General features: G+C 46.6%; 1 protein-coding gene across 1 annotated transcript in view; it reads right to left on the bottom strand.

Annotated features, from left to right (window-relative positions):
- The window catches only part of LOC139536422 (haloacid dehalogenase-like hydrolase domain-containing 5), a 33,938-nt gene extending 16,741 nt beyond the window's left edge, over positions 1-17,197 (bottom strand). Inside the window, exons 1-3 of the mRNA XM_071336952.1 lie at positions 16,725-17,197; positions 10,621-10,824; positions 6,281-6,393 (exon numbers count right to left, since the gene is read on the bottom strand). Coding sequence (XP_071193053.1) covers positions 6,281-6,393; positions 10,621-10,824; positions 16,725-16,841 — 434 coding nt within the window. The 5' untranslated portion in view covers positions 16,842-17,197. The remainder of the gene's footprint in view (positions 1-6,280; positions 6,394-10,620; positions 10,825-16,724) is intronic.
- Between the last annotated feature and the right edge of the window lie 2,252 nt (positions 17,198-19,449).

Below are 19,449 nucleotides of genomic sequence, written 5' to 3'. Positions count from 1 at the left end.
GGTCAGTCTATGTCATGGAATACTCTTAATGTTTTGTATACTCAGTGGAATTTCCACAGTTTATACTCTTATCAAAGACCGTTCTGTATTCTCTGTGCTAGAAAAGGTCTGATCATCAGCATGGCTGACGACGCTGTGTTTAGGTTTGCCAGCCACAGGCAGGAGCAGTAGGCCAAACCTTTATCTGGACGACAAGCCACAGGCAGGAGCAGTAGGCCAAACCTTTATCTGGATAACAAGCCCCAGGCTGAAGCAGTAGGCCAAACCTTTATCTGGACGCCAAGCCCCAGGCTGAAGCAGTAGGCCAAACCTTTATCTGGACGACAAGCCCCAGGCTGAAGCAGTAGGCCAAACCTTTATCTGGATGACAAGCCCCAGGCTGAAGCAGTAGGCCAAACCTTTATCTGGACGACAAGCCCCAGGCTGAAGCAGTAGGCCAAACCTTTATCTGGATGACAAGCCCCAGGCTGAAGCAGTAGGCCAAACCTTTATCTGGACGCCAAGCCCCAGGCTGAAGCAGTAGGCCAAACCTTTATCTGGACGACAAGCCCCAGGCTGAAGCAGTAGGCCAAACCTTTATCTGGACGACAAGCCCCAGGCTGAAGCAGTAGGCCAAACCTTTATCTGGACGACAAGCCCCAGGCTGAAGCAGTAGGCCAAACCTTTATTTGGACGACAAGCCCCAGGCTGAAGCAGTAGGCCAAACCTTTATCTGGACAACAAGGTCCAGGCTGAAGCAGTAGGCCAAACCTTTATCTGGACGCCAAGCCCCAGGCTGAAGCAGTAGGCCAAACCTTTATCTGGACGACAAGCCCCAGGCTGAAGCAGTAGGCCAAACCTTTATCTGGACGACAAGCCCCAGGCTGAAGCAGTAGGCCAAACCTTTATCTGGATGACAAGCCCCAGGCTGAAGCAGTAGGCCAAACCTTTATCTGGACGACAAGCCCCAGGCTGAAGCAGTAGGCCAAACCTTTATCTGGACGACAAGCCCCAGGCTGAAGCAGTAGGCCAAACCTTTATCTGGATGACAAGCCCCAGGCTGAAGCAGTAGGCCAAACCTTTATCTGGACGCCAAGCCCCAGGCTGAAGCAGTAGGCCAAACCTTTATCTGGACGCCAAGCCCCAGGCTGAAGCAGTAGGCCAAACCTTTATCTGGACGACAAGCCCCAGGCTGAAGCAGTAGGCCAAACCTTTATCTGGACGACAAGCCCCAGGCTGAAGCAGTAGGCCAAACCTTTATCTGGACGCCAAGCCCCAGGCTGAAGCAGTAGGCCAAACCTTTATCTGGACGACAAGCCCCAGGCTGAAGCAGTAGGCCAAACCTTTATCTGGATGACAAGCCCCAGGCTGAAGCAGTAGGCCAAACCTTTATCTGGACGACAAGCCCCAGGCTGAAGCAGTAGGCCAAACCTTTATCTGGACGCCAAGCCCCAGGCTGAAGCAGTAGTCCAAACCTTTATCTGGACGCCAAGCCCCAGGCTGAAGCAGTAGGCCAAACCTTTATCTGGACGACAAGCCCCAGGCTGAAGCAGTAGGCCAAACCTTTATCTGGACGACAAGCCCCAGGCTGAAGCAGTAGGCCAAACCTTTATCTGGACGCCAAGCCCCAGGCTGAAGCAGTAGGCCAAACCTTTATCTGGACAACAAGCCCCAGGCTGAAGCAGTAGGCCAAACCTTTATCTGGACGACAAGCCCCAGGCTGAAGCAGTAGGCCAAACCTTTATCTGGACGACAAGCCCCAGGCTGAAGCAGTAGGCCAAACCTTTATCTGGATGACAAGCCCCAGGCTGAAGCAGTAGGCCAAACCTTTATCTGGACGACAAGCCCCAGGCTGAAGCAGTAGGCCAAACCTTTATCTGGACGACAAGCCCCAGGCTGAAGCAGTAGGCCAAACCTTTATCTGGATGACAAGCCCCAGGCTGAAGCAGTAGGCCAAACCTTTATCTGGACGCCAAGCCCCAGGCTGAAGCAGTAGGCCAAACCTTTATCTGGACGCCAAGCCCCAGGCTGAAGCAGTAGGCCAAACCTTTATCTGGACGACAAGCCCCAGGCTGAAGCAGTAGGCCAAACCTTTATCTGGATGACAAGCCCCAGGCTGAAGCAGTAGGCCAAACCTTTATCTGGACGCCAAGCCCCAGGCTGAAGCAGTAGGCCAAACCTTTATCTGGACGCCAAGCCCCAGGCTGAAGCAGTAGGCCAAACCTTTATCTGGACGACAAGCCCCAGGCTGAAGCAGTAGGCCAAACCTTTATCTGGACAACAAGGTCCAGGCTGAAGCAGTAGGCCAAACATTTATCTGGACGCCAAGCCCCAGGCTGAAGCAGTAGGCCAAACCTTTATCTGGACGACAAGCCCCAGGCTGAAGCAGTAGGCCAAACCTTTATCTGGACGACAAGCCCCAGGCTGAAGCAGTAGGCCAAACTTTTATCTCAAATCAAATCAAATCAAATCAAATGTTATTAGTCACATACACATGGTTAGCAGATGTTAATGCGAGTGTAGCGAAATGCTTGTGCTTCTAGTTCCGACAATGCAGTAATAACCAACAAGTAATCTAACCTAACAATTCCACAACTACTACCTTACACACACACACAAGTGTAAAGGGATAAAGAATATGTACATAAAGATATATGAATGAGTGGTGGTACAGAACGGCATGGCAGATGCAGTAGATGGTATAGAGTACGGTATATACATATGAGATGAGTACTGTAGGGTATGTAAACATAAAGTGGCATAGTTTAAAGTGGCTAGTGGTACATGTATTACATAAAGATGGCAAGATGCAGTAGATGATATAGAGTACAGTATATACATATGAGATGGGTAATGTAGGGTATGTAAACATTATATTAAGTGGCATTGTTTAAAGTGGCTAGTGGTACATTTTTACATAATTTCCATCAATTCCCATTTTTAAAGTGGCTGGAGTTGAGTCGGTATGTTGGCAGCGGCCGCTAAATGTTAGTGGTGGCTGTTTAACAGTCTGATGGCCTTGAGATAGAAGCTGTTTTTCAGTCTCTCGGTCCCTGCTTTGATGCACCTGTACTGACCTCGCCTTCTGGATGATAGCGGGGTGAACAGGCAGTGGCTTGGGTGGTTGTTGTCCTTGATGATCTTTATGGCCTTCCTGTGACATCGGGTGGTGTAGGTGTCCTGGAGGGCAGGTAGTTTGCCCCCGGTGATGCGTTCTGCAGACCTCACTACCCTCTGGAGAGCCTTACGGTTGTGGGCGGAGCAGTTGCCGTACCAGGCGGTGATACAGCCCGACAGGATGCTCTCGATTGTGCATCTGTAGAAGTTTGTGAGTGCTTTTGGTGACAAGCCGAATTTCTTCAGCCTCCTGAGGTTGAAGAGGCGCTGCTGCGCCTTCTTCACAACGCTGTCTGTGTGGGTGGACCAATTCAGTTTGTCCGTGATGTGTACACCGAGGAACTTAAAACTTTCCACCTTCTCCACTACTGACCCGTCGATGTGGATAGGGGGGTGCTCCCTCTGCTGTTTCCTGAAGTCCACAATCATCTCCTTTGTTTTGTTGACGTTGAGTGTGAGGTTATTTTCCTGACACCACACTCCGAGGGCCCTCACCTCCTCCCTGTAGGCCGTCTCGTCGTTGTTGGTAATCAAGCCTACCACTGTAGTGTCATCCGCAAACTTGATGATTGAGTTGGAGGCGTGCATGGCCACGCAGTCGTGGGTGAACAGGGAGTACAGGAGAGGGCTCAGAACGCACCCTTGTGGGGCCCCAGTGTTGAGGATCAGCGGGGTGGAGATGTTGTTACCTACCCTCACCACCTGGGGGCGGCCCGTCAGGAAGTCCAGGACCCAGTTGCACAGGGCGGGGTCGAGACCCAGGGTCTCGAGCTTGATGACGAGTTTGGAGGGTACTATGGTGTTAAATGCTGAGCTGTAATCGATGAACAGCATTCTCACATGGGTATTCCTCTTGTCCAGATGGGTTAGGGCAGTGTGCAGTGTGGTTGCGATTGCGTCGTCTGTGGACCTATTGGGTCGGTAAGCAAATTGGAGTGGGTCTAGGGTGTCCGGTAGGGTGGAGGTGATATGGTCCTTGACTAGTCTCTCAAAGCACTTCATGATGACGGAAGTGAGTGCTACGGGGCGGTAGTCGTTTAGCTCAGTTACCTTAGCTTTCTTGGGAACAGGAACAATGGTGGCCCTCTTGAAGCATGTGGGAACAGCAGACTGGGATAAGGATTGATTGAATATGTCCGTAAACACACCAGCCAGCTGGTCTGCGCATGCTCTGAGGACGCGGCTGGGAATGCCGTCTGGGCCTGCAGCCTTGCGAGGGTTAACACGTTTAAATGTTTTACTCACCTCGGCTGCAGTGAAGGAGAGCCCGCAGGTTTTGGTAGGGGGCCGTGTCAGTGGCACTGTATTGTCCTCAAAGCGGGCAAAAAAGTTGTTTAGCCTGTCTGGGAGCAAGACATCCTGGTCCGCGACGGGGCTGGTTTTCTTTTTGTAATCCGTGATTGACTGTAGACCCTGCCACATACCTCTTGTGTCTGAGCTGTTGAATTGCGACTCGATTTTGTCTCTGTACTGGGACTTAGCCTGTTTGATAGCCTTGCGGAGAGAATAGCTACACTGTTTGTATTCGGTCATGCTTCCGGTCACCTTGCCCTGGTTAAAAGCAGTGGTTCGCGCTTTCAGTTTCACGCGAATGCTGCCGTCAATCCACGGTTTCTGGTTTGGGAATGTTTTAATCGTTGCTGTGGGTACGACATCGTCAATGCACTTCCTAATGAACTCGCTCACCGAATCAGCATATTCGTCAATATTGTTGTTGGACGCGATGCGGAACATATTCCAATCCGCGTGATCGAAGCAGTCTTGAAGCGTGGATTCAGATTGGTCGGACCAGCGTTGAACAGACCTGAGCGCGGGAGCCTGTTGTTTGAGTTTCTGTTTGTAGGCTGGAATCAACAAAATGGAGTCGTGGTCAGCTTTTCCGAAAGGGGGGCGGGGGAGGGCCTTATATGCGTCGCGGAAATTAGTATAACAATGGTCTAGGGTTTTTCCAGCCCTGGTAGCACAATCGATATGCTGATAGAATTTAGGGAGTTTTGTTTTTAGATTAGCCTTGTTAAAATCCCCAGCTACGATGAATGCAGCCTCAGGGTGTGTGGTTTCCAGTTTACAAAGAGTCAGATAAAGTTCGTTCAGGGCCATCGATGTGTCTGCTTGGGGGGGAATATATACGGCTGTGATTATGATTGAAGAGAATTCCCTTGGTAGATAATGCGGTCGACATTTGATTGTGAGGAGTTCTAGATCAGGTGAACAGAATGACTTGAGTTCCTGTGTGTTGTTATGATGATCACACCACTTCTCGTTAATCATAAGGCATACCCCCCCGCCCCTCTTCTTACCGGAAAGATGTTTGTTTCTGTCGGCGCGATGCATGAAGAAACCAGCTGGCTGCACCGACTCCGTTAGCGTCCCTTGAGTTAGCCATGTTTCCGTGAAGCAGAGCACGTTGCAATCCCTGATGTCTCTCTGGAATGCTACCCGTGCTCGGATTTCATCAACCTTGTTGTCAAGAGACTGGACATTGGCGAGTAGTATGCTAGGGAGTGGAGCGCGATGTGCCCGTCTCCGAAGCCTGACCACGAGACCGCCTCGTTTGCCCCTTTTTCGGCGTCGCACAGGGTCGCCGGCTGGGATCAGATCCATTGTATTGGGTGGAAGGCAAAACACTGGATCCGTTTCGGGAAAGTCATATTCCTGGTAGGAACGATGATGAGTTGACGTTAATCGTATATTCAGTAGTTCCTCCCGACTGTATGTAATGAAACCTAAGATTACCTGGGGTACCGATGTAAGAAATAACACGTAAAAAAACAAAATACTGCATATTTTCCAAGGAACGCGAAGCGAGGCGGCCATCTCTTTTCGGCGCCGGAAGTTGTTATCTGGATAACAACATCATCTGCTCTTATCGTCATCGATGCACTATTATTGTATACGCTCTCATTACTGTCCCTGGACCTGCCAGGTGATTACCCAGTAATCACAGAGACCTTGAATATATGGGGAGCAGATGAACCAGGATTACAAAACACAACCAGCTGTACAGCCATGTGATCTTACTGATTAACATAGAACTACCCCTCTAAGAAAGACTAAAGGCTTTGATTGATGTTTTAAATGTCGATAGTTTTTTAGTAAGCTACTCACACTGGCTGAGTAACTATATACATCTGGTGATAATGGCACAGTGAAACAGCAGAGTTAGAAGTGATTAGACAGATACTTGTTAGCGATATCCAGTACAGGTCCTTGTCCTGACACCAGAACACATTTCTCATGGTACTTCGTGAACATCCTGAGAGGACTGTGAGACAGCATCACCTGGTCCTGGGAGATCTACAAGAGACACAACACAGATATAAAGTTATCAAACAGAGTGACTGTTGCAGTCTACTGGATTGGCTGCAGCCTGAAACCACCTTCAGTATAAAGTGAGAATGATAATGATTCTAGGTCAGGTGATAGACACTATGAGAACATCCAGACAGTTTTACATGAATGTTGTTTGCACTTCTCAGTTCAGACCTCCAGATGAATTAGCATGCTGTAAGAGACATGAAACATGAGCCTGGCTTATAGGTACTCCCAGGGCCAGGGTTAGGGGTTAGACTTCCAGGTTAAGGTTGGACTCCCAGGGTTAGGGGTTAGACTTCCAGGTTAAGGTTAGACTCCCAGGGTTAGACTCCCAGGGTTAGGGGTTAGACTTCCAGGGTTAGACTCCCAGGGTTAGACTCCCAGGGTTAGGGGTTAGACTTCCAGGTTAAGGTTAGACTCCCAGGGTTAGGGGTTAGACTCCCAGGGTTAGACTCCCAGGGTTAGACTCCCAGGGTTAGGGTTAGACTCCCAGGGTTAGACTCCCAGGGTTAGACTCCCAGGGTTAGGGGTTAGACTTCCAGGTTAAGGTTAGACTCCCAGGGTTAGGGGTTAGACTCCCAGGGTTAGACTCCCAGGGTTAGACTCCCAGGGTTAGGGTTAGACTCCCAGGGTTAGACTCCCAGGGTTAGACTCCCAGGGTTAGGGGTTAGACTCCCAGGTTTAGAGGTTAGACTCCCATGTTTAGACTCCCAGGGTTAGACTCCCAAGGTTAGGGGTTTGGGGTTAGACTCCCAGGGTTAGGGGTTAGACTCCCAGGGTTGGGGGATAGACTCCCAGGGGTTAGGGGTTAGACTCCCAAGGTTGGGGGATAGACTCCCAGGGTTAGGGGTTAGACTCCCAGGGTTGGGGGATAGACTCCCAGGGTTAGGGGTTAGACTCCCAGGGTTGGGGGATAGACTCCCAGGGTTAGGGGTTAGACTCCCAGGGGTTAGGGGTTAGACTCCCAAGGTTGGGGGATAGACTCCCAGGGGTTAGGGGTTAGACTCCCAAGGTTGGGGGATAGACTCCCAGGGGTTAGGGGTTAGACTCCCAAGGTTAGGGGTTAGACTCCCAGGGGTTAGGGGTTAGACTCCCAGGGTTGGGGGATAGACTCCCAGGGTTAGGGGTTAGACTCCCAGGGGTTAGGGGTTAGACTCCCAGGGGTTAGGGGTTAGACTCCCAGGGTTGGGGGATAGACTCCCAGGGGTTAGGGGTTAGACTCCCAGGGGTTAGGGGTTAGACTCCCAGGGGTTAGGGGTTAGACTCCCAGGGGTTAGGGGTTAGACTCCCAGGGGTTAGGGGTTAGACTCCCAGGGGTTAGGGGTTAGACTCCCAGGGGTTATGGGTTAGACTTCCAGGTTAAAGTTAGACTCCCAGGGTTAGGGGTTAGACTCCCAGGGTTAGGGGTTAGACTCCCAGGGGTTAGGGGTTAGACTCCCAGGGGTTAGGGGTTAGACTCCCAGGGGTTATGGGTTAGACTTCCAGGTTAAAGTTAGACTCCCAGGGTTAGGGGTTAGACTCCCAGGGTTAGGGGTTAGACTCCCAGGGTTAGGGGTTAGACTCCCAGGGGTTAGGGGTTAGACTCCCAGGGTTAGGGGATAGACTCCCAGGGGTTATGGGTTAGACTTCCAGGTTAAAGTTAGACTCCCAGGGTTAGGGGTTAGACTCCCAGGGTTAGGGGTTAGACTCCCAGGGGTTAGGGGTTAGACTCCCAGGGGTTAGGGGTTAGACTCCCAGGGGTTATGGGTTAGACTTCCAGGTTAAAGTTAGACTCCCAGGGTTAGGGGTTAGACTCCCAGGGTTAGGGGTTAGACTCCCAGGGTTAGGGGTTAGACTCCCAGGGTTAGGGGTTAGACTCCCAGGGTTAGGGGGTTAGACTCCCAGGGGTTAGGGGTTAGACTCCCAGGGGTTAGGGGTTAGACTCCCAGGGGTTATGGGTTAGACTTCCAGGTTAAAGTTAGACTCCCAGGGTTAGGGGTTAGACTCCCAGGGTTAGGGGTTAGACTCCCAGGGGTTAGGGGTTAGACTCCCAGGGGTTAGAGGTTAGACTCCCAGGGGTTAGGGGTTAGACTTCCAGGGGTTAGAGGTTAGACTCCCAGGGTTAGGGGTTAGACTCCCAGGGTTAGACTCCCAGGGTTAGGGGTTAGACTCCCAGGGTTAGGGGTTAGACTCCCAGGGTTAGGGGTTAGACTCCCAGGGTTAGGGGTTAGACTCCCAGGGTTAGGGGTTAGACTCCCAGGGTTAGACTCCCAGGGTTAGGGGTTAGACTCCCAGGGTTAGGGGTTAGACTCCCAGGGTTAGGGGTTAGACTCCCAGGGTTAGGGGTTAGACTCCCAGGGTTAGGGGTTAGACTCCAAAAAGGTTAGGGGTTAGACTCCCAGGGTTAGGGGATAGACTCCCAGGGTTAGACTCCCAGGGTTAGGGGTTAGACTCCCAGGGTTAGACTCCCAGGGTTAGGGGTTAGACTCCCAGGGTTTAGGGTTAGACTCTCAGGGTTAGACTCCCAGGGTTAGACTCCCAAGGTTAGGGGTTAGACTCCCAAGGTTAGACTCCCAAGGTTAGGGGTTAGACTCCCAGGGTTAGACTCCCAGGGTTAGACTCCCAGGGTTAGACTCCCAGGGTTCGACTCCCAAGGTTAGGGATTAGACTCCCAGGGTTAAGGTTAAACTCCCAGGGTTAAGGTTAAACTCCCAGGGTTTGTGGTTAGGAGTTAGACTCCCAGGGTTAGGGGTTAGACTCCCAGGGTTTGGGGTTAGACTCCCAGGGTTTAGGGTTAGACTCCCAGGGTTTAGGGTTAGACTCCCAGGGTTTAGGGTTAGACTCCCAGGGTTTAGGGTTAGACTCCCAGGGTTAGGGTTAGACTCCCAGGGTTAGACTCCCAGGGTTAGGGGTTAAACTCCCAGGGTTAAGGTTAAACTCCCAGGGTTTGAGGTTGGACTCCAAAAAGGTTAGGGGTTAGACTCCCAGGGTTAGACTCCCAGGGTTAGGGGTTAGACTCCCAGGGTTAGGGGTTAGACTCCCAGGGTTAGGGGGTTAGACTCCCAGGGTTAGGGGTTAGACTCCCAAGGTTAGGGGTTAGACTCCCAGGGTTACTCCCAGGGTTAGGGGTTAGACTCCCAGGGTTAGGGGTTAGACTCCCAAGGTTAGGGGTTAGACTCCCAGGGTTACTCCCAGGGTTAGGGGCTAGACTCCCAGTGTTAGAGGTTAAACTCCCAGGGTTAGACTCCCAGGGTTAGGGGTTAAACTCCCAGGGTTAGACTCCCAGGGTTAGGGGTTAGACTCCCAGGGTTAGACTCCCAGGGTTAGGTGTTAAAGTCCCGGGTTTATGGTTAAACTGCAAGGGGTTGAGGTTGGACTCCCAGGGTTTGAGGTTAAACTCCCAGGGTTTGAGGTTGGACTCCCAGGGTTTGAGTTTGGACTCCCAGGGTTTGAGTTTGGACTCCCAGGGTTTGAGGTTGGACTCCCACGGTTTGAGGTTAGATTCCCAGGGTTAGGGGTTAGACTCCCAGGGTTAGATTCCCAGGGTTAGGGGTTAGACTCCCAGGGTTAGATTCCCAGGGTTAGGGGTTAGACTCCCAGGGTTAGGGGTTAGACTCCCAGGGTTAGACTCCCAGTGTTAGAGGTTAGACTCCCAGGGTTAGACTCCCAGGGTTAGGGGTTAGACTCCCAGGGTTAGATGTTGGACTCCCAAGGTTAGGGTTAAAGGTTAGGGTTAGAGGTAAGAGGGTTAGGGGTCAGCAGTTAGGGTTAGACTCACATGACAAGGGGTCAGACGTTAGGGTTAGAGGTCAGAGGTTAAGGTTAGGGGTCAGAGGTTAGGGTTGGACTCCCAAGGTTAGTAGTCAGAGGTTAGGGTTAGGGTTGGTCTCACAGGTTTAGTAGTCAGAGGTTAGGGGTCAGAGGTTAGGATTAGGGTTGAACTCCACGAGTTAGTAGTCAGAGGTTAAGGTTAAGGGTCAGAGGCTAGGTGTGGACTCCCAGGGTTAGTAGTCAGAGGTTAGGGTTGGACTCACAGGTTTAGTAGTCAGAGTTTAGGGTTAGGGGTCAGAGGTTAAGGTTAGGGTTGGACTCCCAGGGATAGGGTTATGGGTCAGAGGTTAGTGTTAGGGTTGGACTCCCAGCGTTAGGGGTCAGAGGTTAACGTTAGGGTTGGACTCACAGGCACTCCCAGGGTTAGGGGTCAGAGGTTAAGGTTAGGGTTGGACTCACAGGCACTCCCAGTATTTGAGACAGTTGATCAGCCTTCTTCTGACGGAGACAGTTTCCAGCGTTGGTGACGAACACCACAGGAACCAAGAACTGTCCTCTGGAGTCCACCAACTTCTGGAAGGCCTTCTTAGCGGCTGGAATAGGAGTCTTCCCCCGGACCAGCACCCCATCGATGTCAAACAGCAGACCGAACCCTGGCTGGATCTAGAGCACAGGAGGATCAGAGACAATTCTGACAAAGGCATTGGACAAACCATATGACAAATACTGTACAACCATTCTTTCCATTTCAGTTGTGTTTTTTTAGTTTGGATTAATTTAGTTTTTACATTTCAGGTGTTGTCACACAGAAACCATCCATGCGTGGCATCACAGCAAAACCTCAAGATCTGGTCCTGATCTGCTCAACCAAAAGCAAACAGACCCAGACAGACCCAGACAGACCCACCCAAACCTGCACTGCAAAGAATAATAGAGGATTCTCTGAGCATAATACTAAACAATGTTTTACAGCTTTATTAACCAGCATCATCCCAGCTTTATAAACTAGCATCATCCCAGTTTAATAAACCAGAATCATCCCAGCTTTATGAACCAGCATCATCCCAGCTTTATGAACCAGCATCATCCCAGCTTTATAAACCAGCATCATCCCAATTCCCACATTAGCCACGAACCCCCGGTGGCTTTGTGTCTGTCAGTGTTTTGATAAGAATGCTTTCCCCTCTATCTCACTCTGTTTCACTTGAGGATTATTAAGAACTAACATCCGTCCTCTTTCCCAGGGGAGCACTTGTCTCTCAGTTAAGATCACACACACACACACACACACACACACACACACACACACACACACACACACACACACACACACACACACACACGTCATTCCACTCTGACCAACATCAGCCACCCTGACTCAACAATGTATTTCATAATTAGATTATGGATAAGGCTCAAATTCCTCAAAATATAGAAATGATATAAAAGCCAGAATGATCAAGCAATAAACACAACATTATAATTTGTCCCAGTAGAATTATGTTGTTTCTGCTCTGAGAACAGTGTGTCCAGATCAGAGCAGAGCACGATTAGTGGATGGTGGTAGCAGGTAGGAGGAAGGAGGCAGGCAGGCAGGCAGGTAGGCAGGTAGGAGGAAGGAGGCAGGCAGGCAGGAGGCACCACTACATATCTACAGTACCTCACCACACCACTACATATCCACAGTACCTCACCACACCACTACATATCCACAGTACATCACCACACCACTACATATCCACAGTACATCACCACACCACTACATATCCACAGTACATCACCACACCACTACATATCTACAGTACATCACCACTACATATCTACAGTACATCACCACTACATATCTACAGTACATCACCACACCACTACATATCTACAGTACCTCACCACTACATATCTACAGTACATCACCACTACATATCTACAGTACATCACCACTACATATCTACAGTACATCACCACTACATATCTACAGTACATCACCACACCACTACATATCTACAGTACCTCACCACTACATATCTACAGTACATCACCACACCACTACATATCTACATCACCACACCACTACATATCCACAGTACATCACCACACCACTACATATCTACAGTACCACACCACACCACTACATATCCACAGTACCTCACCACACCACTACATATCTACAGTACATCACCACACCACTACATATCTACAGTACATCACCACACCACTACATATCTACAGTACATCACCACACCACTACATATCTACAGTACATCACCACACCACTACATATCCACAGTACCTCACCACACCACTACATATCTACAGTACATCACCACACCACTACATATCTACAGTACATCACCACACCACTACATATCTACAGTACATCACCACACCACTACATATCCACAGTACCTCACCACACCACTACATATCTACAGTACATCACCACACCACTACATATCTACAGTACATCACCACACCACTACATATCTACAGTACCTCACCACACCACTACATATCTACAGTACATCACCACACCACTACATATCTACAGTACATCACCACACCACTACATATCTACAGTACCTCACCACACCACTACATATCCACAGTACATCACCACACCACTACATATCCACAGTACATCACCACACCACTACATATCTACAGTACATCACCACTACATATCTACATCACCACACCACTACATATCTACAGTACATCACCACTACATATCTACATCACCACACCACTACATATCTACAGTACATCACCACACCACTACATATCCACAGTACCTCACCACACCACTACATATCTACAGTACATCACCACACCACTACATATCTACAGTACATCACCACACCACTACATATCTACAGTACCTCACCACACCACTACATATCTACAGTACATCACCACACCACTACATATCTACAGTACATCACCACACCACTACATATCTACAGTACCTCACCACACCACTACATATCCACAGTACATCACCACACCACTACATATCCACAGTACATCACCACACCACTACATATCCACAGTACATCACCACACCACTACATATCTACAGTACATCACCACTACATATCTACAGTACATCACCACTACATATCTACAGTACATCACCACACCACTACATATCTACAGTACCTCACCACTACATATCTACAGTACATCACCACTACATATCTACAGTACATCACCACTACATATCTACAGTACATCACCACACCACTACATATCTACAGTACCTCACCACTACATATCTACAGTACATCACCACACCACTACATATCTACATCACCACACCACTACATATCTACAGTACATCACCACACCACTACATATCCACAGTACATCACCACACCACTACATATCTACAGTACCACACCACACCACTACATATCCACAGTACCTCACCACACCACTACATATCTACAGTACATCACCACACCACTACATATCTACAGTACATCACCACACCACTACATATCTACAGTACATCACCACACCACTACATATCTACAGTACATCACCACACCACTACATATCCACAGTACCTCACCACACCACTACATATCTACAGTACATCACCACACCACTACATATCTACAGTACATCACCACACCACTACATATCTACAGTACATCACCACACCACTACATATCCACAGTACCTCACCACACCACTACATATCTACAGTACATCACCACACCACTACATATCTACAGTACATCACCACACCACTACATATCTACAGTACCTCACCACACCACTACATATCTACAGTACATCACCACACCACTACATATCTACAGTACATCACCACACCACTACATATCTACAGTACCTCACCACACCACTACATATCTACAGTACATCACCACACCACTACATATCTACATCACCACACCACTACATATCTACATCACCACACCACTACATATCTACAGTACATCACCACACCACTACATATCTACAGTACCTCACCACACCACTACATATCTACAGTACATCACCACACCACTACATATCTACAGTACATCACCACACCACTACATATCCACAGTACATCACCACACCACTACATATCTACAGTACATCACCACTACATATCTACATCACCACACCACTACATATCTACAGTACATCACCACACCACTACATATCTACAGTACCACACCACACCACTACATATCTACAGTACCTCACCACACCACTACATATCTACATCACCACACCACTACATATCTACAGTACCTCACCACACCACTACATATCTACAGTACCTCACCACACCACTACATATCTACATCACCACACCACTACATATCTACAGTACATCACCACACCACTACATATCTACAGTACCTCACCACACCACTACATATCTACATCACCACACCACTACATATCCACAGAACCTCACCACACCACTACATAACATGTGTGAAATGCTTGATAATGTATGTGATATCAACAGAGACTTATATTTTCTGGGTGATTTAAATATTGACTGGCTTTCATCAAGCTGCCCACTTGAGTAAAAGCAGTATCCAGATCCATCAGATGGGGTGATCACAACATAGCAGCCATATCTAGGCAAGCCAACGTTCCAAAGGCGGGGCCTAATACACACTGTGTATTAGAGGTCATACATTACGTTTTGTAGTGATTGGTCCATGATGTGTAATGAGGAGCAAACAGACTCTGCACTTGACACATTTATGAAATAGCTTATTTCAGTTACTAATAAGCATGAACCCATTAAGGAAATGACTGTAAAAACTGTTAAATCCCTGTGGATTGATGAGGAATTGAAAAATTGTATGGTTGAGTGGGATGACGCAAAAGGAATGGCAAATAAGTCTAGCTGCACAACCGATTGGTAAACGTACGGAAAATTGAGAAATCATGTGACTAAACTGAATAAAAAGAAGAAACTACACTATGAAACAAAGATAAATTACATAAAGAATGATAGTAAAAAGTTTGGAGCACCTTAAATTACATTTTGGGAAAAAAGGCAAACTCAGCTCCATCATTCATTGAATCAGATGGCTCATTCATCACAAAACCCACTGATATTGCCAACTAATTTAATGACTTTTTGTTAGTGGAATTAAATAATTCCTCTAATGTACTCATTAATTAAATTCAATCTGTCTATTTATAAGAATTTGTAAGATACTTATTAACATAAAATAGACAGGATACAGTCTTATTAAAATTAGATAATAGTATTTATTCTCGGAGCACGCTACCATTTGACCATAACCAACAGTTTATATACAAGATATGACGTCATAGGTTACAGAATAAATCTCCTCGTCCTGGCCTATATAAAATAGGTTCAAAAGTTCATTCCAACTTCCCAGCGCACACACATGACACACAATATAATCTATCCTCCTGAAGGCTCACTATTTTTTTTTACCACTTCAGCAGACAACTCAAGATAATGGAAGACCTAAAAAGTTACCCACACTTTATCTAAACATCTCAGGGCTAAGTTGGGTCAGTTCAACCATAGTTTAACGACCGTTTCTGCTTATTTTACAACCCACAACACAAATCTCTTTAAACCAGGCGTGCAGAGTTCAATTAGTTATTGTTTTAATTATTTATTAACAAAATTCCTAACACTTTTCATTGGCAAGATTAGCAAATTTAGGCATAACATGCCAGCAACAAATACTGATACTACACATCCAAGTATATCTGACCAAATTATGAAAGACAAGTGTTGTAATTTTGAATTCCTAGTGAGTGTGGAAGAAGTGAAAAAAAGTATTGTTGTTTATCAACAATGACAAGCCACCGGGGTCTGACAACTTGGATGGAAAATGACTGAGGATAATAGCAGATGATATTGTCACTTTTATTTGCCATATTTTCAATTTAAGCCTACTAGGAAGTGTGTGCCCCCAGGCTTGGAGGGAAGCAAAAATATATGCATATTCTAGCATCTGGGCCTGAGAAATAGGCCGTTTACTTTGGGAACGTTATTTTTCCAAACATAAAAATACTGCCCCCTAGCTTCAAGAGTTAACCAACAATGCGGTTCAAGAAATAGAGTTAAGAAAATATATACTAAATAAACTAAAGTCTAAAAAATGTAATGATAAGTAACACAATAAAATAACAATAACGAGTCTGTATACAGGGGTACCGGTACAAAGTCAATGTGCAGGCGTGCAGGTTAGTCGACGTAATTTGTAGGTAGGGGTGAAGTGACTATGCATAGATAATAAACAGCGAGTAACAGCAGTGTAAAAACAAGGGGGGGGGGGGGGCAGTCAATGTAAATATTCAAGCTATTCATAAACAGTTAATGCATGGAGAATACTGTTTTTTTCCCCTCAGTCTTGCTGGCTGCTGCAAACGCTTAGTTATTGTAACCTACAGACCAGAGATCTATTCAGAGGCCAGTTGAATTAAACACTTCGAAACCCCTAAACGTTCTGGTATCATTACACCGCTATAACGTTATTATATCGATACATTGTATCAACCAAGTACAGCATAATGATGAGACTGTAGCGTAACAGCACTACCTTGTTATTTAACCTCGAGGCGCCGCACATCCCACACCTTGTCAGTAGAGTTGCCCGGTCCCCGGGCTGGCTGAGCAGGGTGTTCGCAGCCCGGTGTAGGACATTCAGTGCCTTCATGATTCTGCTGCTCTGCTGTCCGGTTCTCTCCGCTGCCTCCTGTTTCTCTAATTTAGTTCAATCTTGTTCGAACCCTTCATATATCGCTGAAGGCATGATGTGACGACACAGAGAAGGTGTTCCTACAAACACAGGCGGGGGAGCTGTTTTGTTTAGTAGTGGAACGTCAAAGTGATCTTTAGCGGACGCGGGATTACAAGGTCGCACAGGATTCACACGCTGCGCCAATAGACTGGATTCGACGGATTCAAAAACACATTCATGCGTTTTGTACTACACTATTTTAGATCAATCAAACACATTTGAAAATGTATGAGAGAGCTAAACAGCTCATCTGAGGACAGTGAGGCGCGTTATGCCTGTCATCTGTCAGTTTACTTCTGGAGGACTCCAAAATGCCGCTGGTCCTGAATGGAGAAAAATGTGCTTCATAGGAACAACCGTACAGGAATGCAATTGGCCTATCTGGCTACATTATTATTAGGCTACAGAGTTATTAAAGTTCCAGACACACAAACGCAGTATTTATCAATGATTTTAATTTATACAATTTCAATCAAGACATAACTGTTAATGACTGATTTCAAGTGATCTATAAACCCAAAAGGTGTCTGGTAACTGAGGATGCGGTTTTAGTTCCCCTTAAACCAGCCCTGATGACATGAGACTGACATTTGAAGACTTTGATATCAAGAATGTAAGCCATTTATGTGTCTTGACATTGTCAATACACCTAACAAGAGGATGCAAAGTCCCCCAGACATACTGGAACACAGGGCTAGAACATGGTTATTCTTCCTCACTAACCACTAGATTAGAACAGGGTTATTCTTCCTCACTAACCACTAGATTAGAACAGGGTTATTCTTCCTCACTAACCACTAGATTAGAACAGGGTTATTCTTCCTCACTAACCACTAGATTAGAACAGGGTTATTCTTCCTCACTAACCACTAGATTAGAACAGGGTTATTCTTCCTCACTAACCACTAGATTAGAACAGGGTTATTCTTCCTCACTAACCACTAGATTAGAACAGGGTTATTCTTCCTCACTAACCACTAGATTAGAACAGGGTTATTATTCCTCACTAACCACTAGATTAGAACAGGGTTATTCTTCCTCACTAACCACTAGATTAGAACAGGGTTATTCTTCCTAACTAGCCACTAGATTAGAACAGGGTTATTCTTCCTCACTAACCACTAGATTAGAACAGGGTTATTCTTCCTAACTAGCCACTAGATTAGAACAGGGTTATTCTTCCTAACTAGCCTCTAGATTAGTACAGGGTTATTCTTCCTAACTAGCCACTAGATAAGAACAGGGTTATTCTTCATCACTAAAAACTAGATTAGATTGAGTCTTGATGGGGAGAGTGTGACTAAGATTCCTGAACCTCTCGGTCCCACTGTCACATGAACCAGCCTGCCTCCAATTTACTGTTAATAAGATACACACACACAGGTCAGTAGAGGAGGATGGGAGGGAGGCGTGTGGGTCTAAAGCAGAAACATGGAGCTGTTCATTAATGGGACTGCAAGAGTCAATGCTACCCAGGGTAGAACAGATTGATGGACAATTTTTATTCAGAAGAAAACTAGAGCATTTAACGACAGTATACCACTATGGAGTCTATTGTAGAAAGTTTACATTTATTTACATCATGATGTAACTCGATGTGATTCTGTACATGAAACAGAGATTTGCATCATACCCATAGTATATTGTCTGATATACCAAGACTTTCAGCCAATCAGCATCCAGGAGCCAAACTACCTGGTTTATAATACTAGATATATACAGTGCCTTCAGAAAGTATTCATACCCCTTGACTTATTCCAAATTGTGTTGTTAAAGCCTGAATTCAAAAACGTATTAAATCGATTTATACACACAATACCCCATAATGACAAAGTGAAAACCAGTTTTTGGAAATTTTTGTAAATGTATTTAAAATGAAATACAGGCATATCTAATTTACGTAAGGATCACACCCCTGAGTCAATACTTTGTAGAAGCACCGTTACAGCTGTGAGTCATTCTGGGTGAGTCTCTAAGAGCTGTGAGTCTTTCTGGGTAAGTCTCTAAGAGCTGTGCGTCTTTCTGGGTAAGTCTCTAAGAGCTTTCCAAACCTGGACTGTGCAACATTTTCCCATTATTCTTTTCAAAAGTCTTCAAGCTCTGTCAAATTGGTTGTTGATCATTGCTAGACAACCATTTTCCGCTCTTGCCATAGATTTTCAGGAGATTTAAGTCAAAACTCTGCCACTCAGGAACATTCACAGTTCCTGAAGCAACTCCAGTGTATATTTGGCCTTGTGTTTTAGGTTATTGTCCTGCTGAAAGTTGAATTCCTCTCCCAGTGTCTGGTGGAAAGCAGACTGAACCAGGTTGCCTGTGCTTAGCTTCTTTTTTATGCTGAAAAACTCCCCAGTCCTTAACGATTACAAGCATACCCCTATAACATGAGGAAGCCACCACTATGCTTGAAAATATGTAGAGTGGTATTCAGTGATGTGTTGTGTTGGATTTTCCCCAAAAATAACACTTTGTATTCAGGACAAAAAAAAATGAATTGCTTTTCCTCATTTTTCAGTATTACTTT

This window comes from Salvelinus alpinus, chromosome 12 (assembly GCF_045679555.1).
Source record: "Salvelinus alpinus chromosome 12, SLU_Salpinus.1, whole genome shotgun sequence".
Classification (NCBI taxonomy): Eukaryota; Metazoa; Chordata; class Actinopteri; order Salmoniformes; family Salmonidae; genus Salvelinus; species Salvelinus alpinus.
Note: the sequence above shows the minus strand (reverse complement) of the source record. Positions and strands in the feature narration are given on the sequence as shown.